At 60.4% G+C, this 9,649-nt stretch overlaps 1 protein-coding gene across 1 annotated transcript; it reads left to right on the top strand.

The window, feature by feature from the left end:
* The first annotated feature begins 5,094 nt into the window (after positions 1-5,094).
* Positions 5,095-8,379, top strand: LOC113240791 (ADP/ATP translocase 3). The gene is made up of 4 exons (XM_026478208.4): positions 5,095-5,349; positions 6,004-6,490; positions 7,137-7,277; positions 7,803-8,379. Exons 1-4 carry the CDS (start codon positions 5,239-5,241, stop codon positions 7,958-7,960), a joined length of 897 nt encoding a protein of 298 aa, XP_026333993.1. The 5' UTR covers positions 5,095-5,238; the 3' UTR covers positions 7,961-8,379.
* Positions 8,380-9,649: the final 1,270 nt, after the last annotated feature.

The raw sequence follows: 9,649 nt of genomic DNA, 5'->3' as shown, positions 1-9,649 counted from the left end.
TTACAATGTATATCCTATATATAACGTATTATATGTATATTCCACACACACATAACTGCATACTTTTGCTTCGAGTCCAAATTTTTTTTTAATCACAAGCTGTGTGTCCATAGGAGACAGGGGTGGGAGAAGGAAGTTCAACGCTGACCTAGGGGTCTGTGCGGTCAGCTGGGTGACCGCAGCTCCCCCGTGTTAAGAACAAACGTGAAGGGCTCAACGCTCCTCTGTCCCCTGGGCCTGGAGGGTGGTGGCCGCACAAGAGGGCTCCTCCCACCCTGGGTCCCCTCCTCCACCCCATCCAGTCCACACCCGCGGGCTGGTACTCCCATCCAGCTCCAGCCGGGTGGAGCTGGGTGACACTGACCCGGTCACTTTGGGCCACCCCCGTCAGCCTCCTTCCCATCCTGGGAGAACAGGACAGTCTCTGCAGACACCTTCCGTGTATCAGCCCGGCTGGGGTGTGGAGAGCTGTGGCCACACCTCGTCAGGGTGGCCCGCGAGCTGTCTCAAGGACACCGGGTTTGTAACAAGGAGTGCGCTTCGCACCAGCACCAGTGCCCGCCCGCATGACTTGAAACAGCCAAGCCCCCGTGGGTCCTGGCTGCCCTGTGGCCGCCGCGTACCGGACCCTCACCCTGGGACCCCAGGAGTGGCCGACCCTGAGTTTGCATACCCACACCTGTGCCCGGAACCCCAGGACCCACCGAGGGAGACCCCAGGAGGGAGAGCATCAGCCGGATAGCATTTGAGAATACGACGAAGGCTCCGTGGGATCCTTATACCCCTCTTTGCCCCGTTTGCATCTGCTGGGACTCTTCGTGGCACCATTAGAACAATGAGAAGAGAAAATGGGACTTCTATAGGACCTGAGATTTCACTTCTCAGGAATGCTGCCCAAAAGCCATCTTTAGGGGACTCTGAGAAAGAACGTAAAGGGTGTGCGTGCACACACGTGCATATGTCTTTATAGGGTCTTTACTTAGGGGCGCCTGTGTGGCTCAGTCAGTTGAGCGTCTGCCTTCAGCTCAGGTCATGATTCCAGGGTCCTGGGATTGAACCCCGCATGGCATTCCTTGCTCAGCAGGGAGTCAGTCTGCTTCTCCTTCTCCCCCTCCCCCTGCTTGTTCTCTCTCTCTCTCTCTCTCTCTCTCCCTCTCTCTCTCTGTCAAATAAATAAACAAAATCTTAATTTAAAAAATTAAGGTCTTTACTCTTTAGGAACCAATAGGGTTTTCGAGGTTGGAATTCTGTGCCTGACCTCAGCCCCCTCCCGACTCCCGGTGATACTCATTCATTGATGCCCACAGGGTTTCATTCAGCAGATATCTGGACGTCTGAATGCACCACTAGATAAAATCTGCCCTCCAGACATTCGAGGGTGCACAGACATTCAAGGGTGCGGGTAGGACGGGAGGCCATGAAGACAACACCCAAGGAGACGTCCCAACAGTCCCCTCTCGTGGCTCCCTTGCAAGGTCCCCGTGTGGGAGTATCTGGCACCGTCCCTGGGCAGCCCCTCCTGACCACGCACCAGACTGGGTTACTTAAAGACAGGGCCTCCGTGAATGCACCCCCCACCCCAGGACTGACTCACCCACGGCCCCGTTCACAACGCGTAACAGCCCCCCTCCATGGTCCACCCCCATCGCTTCACTAGCCTGGGCTAAGCCATTAACTGAAATGCACTATCTTTTAAAACTGATTTTTATGACAATCTCTCTTTTTAGTTCATACTCCCATTTCTCAGATACTTTGGCAGGAAGATTTAAGCACCTGCTGGCCAGGCAGCGGCCGACCTCCAGCAGCACCCGAGTTGCTGTCTTAGATCTTAGGAATGTGAGATCCTTCTCAATCTCCCCGTGGAGACTGGAAACTTGACCCTTTGGAGGACCCCACCCAGCCTTCCTCCCCCCATCATGCCCCTTCAGGCATCCTATCCCATTTTCCCTTTGCGGGGGTGGGGGGGGGCAATGTACCTGGATTGTCCTTTCCAAAGTACATGAGGTTCTCGGTTTCTGGTGTTCAAGACCCCACTGCCCCTTGGGTCAGCCCCCATGGAGCACGGGAGCCATGTCACCCACCCACCCTACCACACACATACCAAGGACAAACAGGTGAGTGCATGAGTCAAACCCCCGTGGAAAAACGTGCTCTGAACAATTAGCAATAAAGGTAAGAGCCCGTGTTCCTTCCTTCATTCCCTCCTTCCTTCCAGAAGCGTTCTCCAGGGCCCCTGGGGCGCCATGCTGACCGCTGGGGTGGCTGGCCACTGAGAATTAAGGCACAGCACAGGCCTGGAGGCCTAGTCTGAGCAGACCCCAACCAGCTGGACCCTGAATGAGCAGGCTGTTGGCTCCTGAGGTTCCCCTGGGCGGTGGCAATCATTGTCAGGGCCCCTTCTGGCCCAGACAGGCTGATCCTGTTCTCATTTGGGAGTGCCTGGATGTGGGCCTCTGAGTGAACTCCTCATCCCCACCCAGCACCCAGGCCAGACCTCTGTCCGCTCGTGCACAGCCCCATGCCTGCTGCGGCCAGAGTGGGGCTGGACCCTCCAGGGACCTTCTCCACTTCCTGTCCCAGTTCAGCTGCAAGAATGTGCGGGGAAACTCCAGCGCTGTCCTTGCAAGGACACTTGCATCATGAAACTCCACAGCCATCCTTGCAAGCCCAGACCCTCTCACCATTTAAGTGACTTCTGAGTGCCCCCCCTTTCCCCTACATCTGGATCAGCCTCTGCACCCCGGCCAGCCTGGGGCACCATGAGTCTTAGCTGCCTCTCCTGGAGGTCAGGACAGGACGGAGGCAGGCATTTGCAAGGACACAGGGGACTGGCAAACTCAGGCTCAGGGTGCCCGGGGCTCTCCTGGCTGCTTTGCTGGCATCCATCCATCCAACACACAGGTTTTCAACCTGCTACTGGGGACACAGGAAACCAAACGGAAGTGGGGCAAGCACAGAGGAAAAAAAGAGGAAGGAAGAGAAGAGACCGGGAGGAAGAGAAAAGAAAGGGGGAGAAAAGACCAAGAATCCTTGGCTGAGAACTGCTCTTAAGGATCTTGTCCTGAGCTTGGTGTTTACACCACTGTAAAATTCAGCTAATGATACACTTACTACTCCTGCCCTTTGGTTACAAGTCAATAAAAGGTTCAGGACACGAAACGTCTGGACTTGGGGAGCCTCAATTGGGGGGATGTGCTCCTGTGGGTGCACGAGAGTGGGTATGCACGTGTGCGTACAAGTACACGCGTGTAAGGAGTGGGTGTGCGCCTGAGTGTACAAGTGCACGCGCGTGAGGAGTGGGTGTGCGCCTGAGTGTACAAGTGCACGCGCGTGAGGAGTGGGTGTGCGCCTGGGTGTACAAGTGCACGCGCGTGAGGAGTGGGTGTGCACCTGGGTGTGCAGTGCGCGCGCGTGAGGAGTGGGTGTGCGCCTGGGTGTGCAGTGCGCGCGCGTGAGGAGTGGGTGTGCGCCTGGGTGTACAAGTGCACGCGTGTGAGGAGTGGGTGTGCGCCTGAGTGTACAAGTGCACGCGCGTGAGGAGTGGGTGTGCGCCTGAGTGTACAAGTGCACGCGCGTGAGGAGTGGGTGTGCGCCTGAGTGTACAAGTGCACGCGCGTGAGGAGTGGGTGTGCGCCTGAGTGTACAAGTGCACGCGTGTAAGGAGTGGGTGTGCGCCTGAGTGTACAAGTGCACGCGTGTGAGGAGTGGGTGTGCGCCTGAGTGTACAAGTGCACGCGTGTGAGGAGTGGGTGTGCGCCTGAGTGTACAAGTGCACGCGTGTGAGGAGTGGGTGTGCGCCTGGGTGTACAAGTGCACGCGTGTAAGTGAGCTGCGCACAGGCCGGTGCTCTGAGCACCGCCATGGGTCACCAACCGATGCGGGCTGCGAGACCCCCACGTCGGAGTGCGGTCCTCCAGGAGGGCCCAGCAAGCCCAGACCTGGGATGGTGAGGGGTCTCTGGGGGCAGGGGGCGTGTCTCGAGATGTGTCAGTGGAGGGTCCCTCTGGCTGTTCTGGAGGTCTAGGTGAAGGACGGCTCCGCCCGCGGGTCTTTGGGGTGAGTGTGGGGGTGGGTGGGGACCTGACCTTAGGAGTCTTGGGGCGAGCCTGAAGGTCGCGACCAGAACTCGAGGATCAGCAGGGAGGGCCAAAGGGTCGCGATTAGGGATGGGAGGGGGAAGGGGGAGTGATGGTGATGGGGCGAGCTCGGGAATCACGACCTGACCTCGGGGGTCAGCAGAAAGAGCTAAGGGGGGCGGGGCGCCTGGGTGGCACAGCGGTTGGGCGTCTGCCTTCGGCTCAGGGCGTGATCCCGGCGTTCTGGGATCGAGCCCCACATCAGGCTCTTCTGCTATGAGCCTGCTTCTTCCTCTCCCACTCCCCTGCTTGTGTTCCCTCTCTCGCTGGCTGTCTCTATCTCTGTCGAATAAATAAAATAAAATCTTTAAAAAAAAAAAAAAAGAAAGAAAGAGCTAAGGGGTAGTGGTCAGGAATCGGAGGCGGTGTTCGGGGCGGGCCGGGGGTCGCGATCGGGCCTCGGTCAGCGCGATGCGCCAGGGGCTGGGGGTCGGGGGTCTGTGGGGTAAGCCCGGGGGTCACGACCTGACCTCGGGGATCAGCAGGAAGAGCTAAGGGGTCGCGGTCCGGAATTGGGGCGGCATTCGGGGCGGGCCCGGGGATCGCGATCGGGCGTGGGTCAGCGCGATAGGCCAGGGGCTGGGGGTCGGGGGTCGTCGGGGCGAGCCCGGCGGCGACAGCCGGACCTCGGAGGTCACCGGGGCGAGCCCCTTCCAGCAGTTTGGAAAAACCCGGGCTCGGGGACCCGGCGACGCCCGGCCTCCTCCGTCCGCTGAGTGCGCCCGGGCCCCACGGTGACCTTGACAAGGTCACGGTGGCTGCCGAGCCCCCCGGCCCCCACGGCTCATGGGCGGGGCCCCGCTCCCGCCATGCCCCGGGGCGCGGCGCGCGGGAAGGGGCAGGGCCGCGGCAGGGAGCGGCCAATGGGAGCGGCGCTAGCGGGCGCGGGGCGGGGCGCGGCGCGGCTCCCGGCAGCCCGCGGGGGCGCGGCGCAGCCAATGGGCGCGGCGGGCGGGGGCGCGGGGCGGGGCGTCGGGCCCTTAGCGGCTGCGCGCTGGCCGCCCCGTCTTTTCGGTCCCGGCGGCGGCAGCGCTGAGCCCGTGGCGCCCACCCTCCGGCTCTCCGCGCCTGCACTCCGCTGTCCGCCCGCTGCGCCGCCACCATGACGGAGCAGGCCATCTCCTTCGCCAAGGACTTCCTGGCCGGAGGCATCGCCGCCGCCATCTCCAAGACGGCCGTGGCCCCGATCGAGCGGGTCAAGCTGCTGCTGCAGGTGCGGGGCGGACTGCACGCGCTCGGGGGCGGGGAGGCCGGGGCCGGGGCGCTGGGGGTGCGGGGGGGGGGCGGTGAGAGCAGGGCGGGCGGGCCGCGTGCAGCGAGGCCGCCGGGCGGACGGGCGCCGGAAGTGGGAGGCCGCGCCGCTTTGTCCGCGCGCCGCCGGCTTCCGGAGCCGGCCTCGCGTCACGTGGGCGCTGCAGCATGCGCGGGGGCGGGGCCGCGGGCGCGCACGCGCGGTCCGCGCCGGGAGGGGGTCTCCGCGCGTGCGCCCGGGACGGGAGCCGCCGTCCCCCACCCCCGCCACCGCCAACTTGCCGACGGGGGCGAGTGAGCCGCGGAAGCGAGGCTGGTGCCCCCTTTGCTGCGCGCGGAGTCTTGTCTTGTCTCTGAACCGGTCGGTGCGGTTGCAAACCTGGTAGGAAGTTGTCACAGAGCTGGCGCGCCGCTGGCAGCATTGTTGCAATGTGCAGTCGCAACATTGTTGCAACGCGTTCTGATGCGGCGCCGTTTACGATCCCCCTGAACGGGTGTCCGGACAAGTCAGCGCGCTCAGATGCACCAGTTAGCTGTCTAGGGACACGCCTGCCCGTGGGGCGGCTGCGCGGACGGGCTGGAGCCCCTCTTGCGAGCCCGTCCGTCCGTCCTGCAGGTGCAGCACGCCAGCAAGCAGATCGCCGCCGACAAGCAATACAAGGGCATCGTGGACTGCATCGTGCGCATCCCCAAGGAGCAGGGCGTGCTGTCCTTCTGGAGGGGCAACCTGGCCAACGTCATCCGCTACTTTCCCACGCAAGCCCTCAACTTCGCTTTCAAGGATAAGTACAAGCAGATCTTCCTGGGGGGCGTGGACAAGCACACGCAGTTCTGGAGGTATTTTGCCGGCAACCTGGCCTCGGGCGGGGCCGCCGGAGCCACCTCGCTCTGCTTTGTCTACCCCCTGGATTTCGCCAGAACCCGTCTGGCCGCCGACGTGGGCAAGTCCGGCACCGAGCGGGAGTTCAGGGGCCTCGGAGACTGTCTGGTGAAGATCACCAAGTCCGACGGCATCCGGGGCCTGTACCAGGGTTTCAACGTCTCTGTGCAGGGCATTATCATCTATCGGGCAGCTTACTTTGGCGTGTATGACACCGCCAAAGGTGAGTGTGTCCTTGTGCTGGGGCTCCAGTCACCGACGTCGCTGGTTTCGCGGTCCCAGGGGTGGGAAGTGTGACATCTGGTTGTTGCCGTTCCTGAGGTCGCCTGGGTGTGTAGACGGTTTTGCCCATGTGTCCTCATGTCTTCCGTGTGTCTGGGTTTCGATTTTTTAAAGGGTATTGGTGGTGTTGGGTCAGGGGGCACCCCGATGAGCTCACTTTAAGTTAATTGTCTTTTTTTTTAAAAGACTCTGTATTCTTGGGTAGGAGGGGTGGGGGCTTTAACATGAATTTTAGGGGGTGCACTTCACACCCTGAAAGCAGGCCTAGGCGTGCTAGCTTCGAGGGCTGGGGTGCCTGCAGCAGAACAGCTGCGAGTGTGTGGTGCGCCCACTTCCCGGGACTTGTCTGATCTCTGCTGTACAGAGAAGCTGCTCCCAGGCAGTAAGTCCTGGCCTCTGGGACCCCGTGGCCTGCAGGTGGTTCCCCCGCCTTCCCTGCCGCGCCCCCAGCAGGCCCTGTAGCAGAACCGGTCCTGATACCCAGTGATGATCTGATTGTCGTAACCTTCATGTGGAGCCAGGGTGGGCAGTGGTTGTAGTGCTTTGTGGGCAGCTCCAGGCCCTAACACTGGCTGGTGACCCCCCAGGCATGCTCCCGGATCCCAAGAACACCCACATCGTCGTAAGCTGGATGATCGCGCAGACGGTGACAGCCGTGGCTGGCGTGGTCTCCTATCCCTTCGACACCGTCCGGCGGCGAATGATGATGCAGTCGGGACGCAAAGGAGGTATCGTGTCTCAGTCCCAGTGACTGTGGCTCATTCTGGGGAGATGAGAAAATGCAAGAGCTCCTTGAACGAGTGGCCCTGTGGCCTCAGCCCATAGGAGGGGTGGGCTAGGAGATGAGGCATTTCCCAGGGGGCTTTGGGACAAGATTTTGTGAACTGGCTTCACGGGGTGGGGGAGGTCCTCGTCAGTGACCATAATTCTTCTCCAGGCAGTTCTAGACACCTGCGGTCCTGCCACGTACCTGCCGGCGCCCTTGCTCCTGCCCTTCCTTTGCCGTTGTCTCTCTAGAGTGGCCAGGGGCCTTGCACTGATCCCGGGGGTGGTCATGGGGCTCCGTGGTGGCTAGGGGCTTGAGTTCTGGGTATATCGTCTCTGTCCACCCCACCCGCAACAGTGGGCTGGGCCAGGGCTGTGAATCTGGGCCATTGCTGTGCAGACCCTCATTTTTCCCTGTGATCAGAAATTCAACTCACCCAGTGATTGGCATCTGATTTCGGTGTCTAACGAGTCTCTTCCTCTTGCAGCGGACATCATGTACAAGGGGACCGTCGACTGCTGGCGGAAGATCTTCAAAGATGAAGGGGGCAAAGCCTTCTTCAAGGGCGCGTGGTCCAATGTCCTGAGGGGCATGGGGGGCGCGTTCGTGCTGGTCCTGTATGACGAGCTGAAGAAGGTCATCTAGACATTCCTCCTCCAGACCAAGGGACCAAGGGAATCCTGTAGAATACTTTTAACTGTTACGGACCATTGATCTTCGAGAAATTCCAGTGTCCTTGTCCCGGCCAGATCATGAGTAGAGGGCTGGGGAAGGTTCCAAAGGGGGCTCATTGTGATCGACCATTGGCACCAGATTCCATGTATTGATTACGGGGGGAGGGGAATCACGAGGTCTTTGTGGGTCCACAGGCCGGCAGCTCTGCCACACAGACCTTAGAGTCCCGGTGCTTGGGGGACCCGAGTTGTGTTTAAGTATTTATTTAAAAAAAAAAAGAATCATGTCTCCATTTGTACTTAAGCACTATTCTCTTTTGCACAGCCGAATATTTGCAATTATGTTTCATGTCGGGCATTCTGCAAAACCATAAAAAAACGGGACACAGAGTCTGGTGGTTTGTTTCCAACTGAGCGGCCTTGTGGGGTTGGGCGTGCTGAGCCGTGGGGTGGAAGACACGAGGGGTCAGGGAGGCCACATTCTGCCTCACGGTGGTTCCTCCAGCGGCCTTGCAGAGTGGGATTCATAGCACCCCAGCGGGGAGGGGATAGAAACTGAAACCTGGTCATCTGCAGCTCAGAGAGACCGCCCTGGAGTGGTAGACAAGCCAAAGTGAGGGAGCCGTGGGGCGTCTGAGCCTCCCTGCCCCAGTGGACTTGGCAGGAGACCTTCCTGAACCTGCCATGAGCTTCTGGGGCCCTCTAATCCCCGCATGGAAGCAGTACAGTGTAGCTAGTTTTCCTGCTGAGAAAAACCAGCCCAGAGGTCACCACAAGCAGCCACATCCTCCTACGGAGGCCAGTTCTGCACAAAAACTGGCATTCCCTGCAGGAGAAAGTCTCCTCCAAGCTGAATGCTGAGTCCTGGCATTGCTTTGGCCTGTTACGTGCGTGACCTGGCCTAGGAAGGCCAGCTGTGGGTTCTGGAAATTCTCCTGGGCGGGGACATCCTGGACGTGGAAGACTGGTTTGTGTGGCAAGTGCAAGTGCTTGTCTCTGCCACAATGTGGGGTCCAGTGAGAGAGAAGGCAGTTTGTGCTTCGTCCAGGGTTGCGGGGCAGGTGAAAAGGGGACGGGACAGGACCGCGCACCCTTACGCTTGCGTTAACCCTGCCTGACGCCAGCGAGGAGCCTGGCTTTCTGATCCGCTGGAGCCCTGGTGGTCTGGGCAGAGCCACTCTGGCCATGGACGTGGCCTCGCAGCTGGAGCCCTGTTAACGGCCTCAAAGGCCTGTTTTCACCCCGTTCCTGTGCGGCTGGTTGAGCACGGTCCGTCCCTTTATGCAGGCAGGCCCTTTTTACCTTAGCTAACAGGCCCCCAAGTAACCCACCAGTGTTGGCAGCCTCGTAGGGATTCTGGGAATAGTCTTTTTGCAGTGACACTGGGGTAGGTTTGAGCGGGATTGGTTCTGCAATGTAGGGCGTTTGCTTACTGCCCTACACGAAATGTTCCAAAGGGCAAGGGGCCCCTTCGTGAGTCAAGGTGCTGAGCACGGTGTTTCGGGGGAGCCCTGCCCCTGGGGGAGACTGGTTCATGAGAGGCCGGCTGTGTCCGTGTCTGCATCCTTGCCCACGGTTTACAGCTGGCTGTGCAGTGCAGATCCATGGCAGGAACCCACAACGTGGGCAGTGCAACTCAGGCCACTGGGGCGGGGGGCGG

This window comes from Ursus arctos, chromosome X (assembly GCF_023065955.2).
Source record: "Ursus arctos isolate Adak ecotype North America chromosome X, UrsArc2.0, whole genome shotgun sequence".
Taxonomy (NCBI): Eukaryota; Metazoa; Chordata; class Mammalia; order Carnivora; family Ursidae; genus Ursus; species Ursus arctos.
Note: the sequence above shows the minus strand (reverse complement) of the source record. Positions and strands in the feature narration are given on the sequence as shown.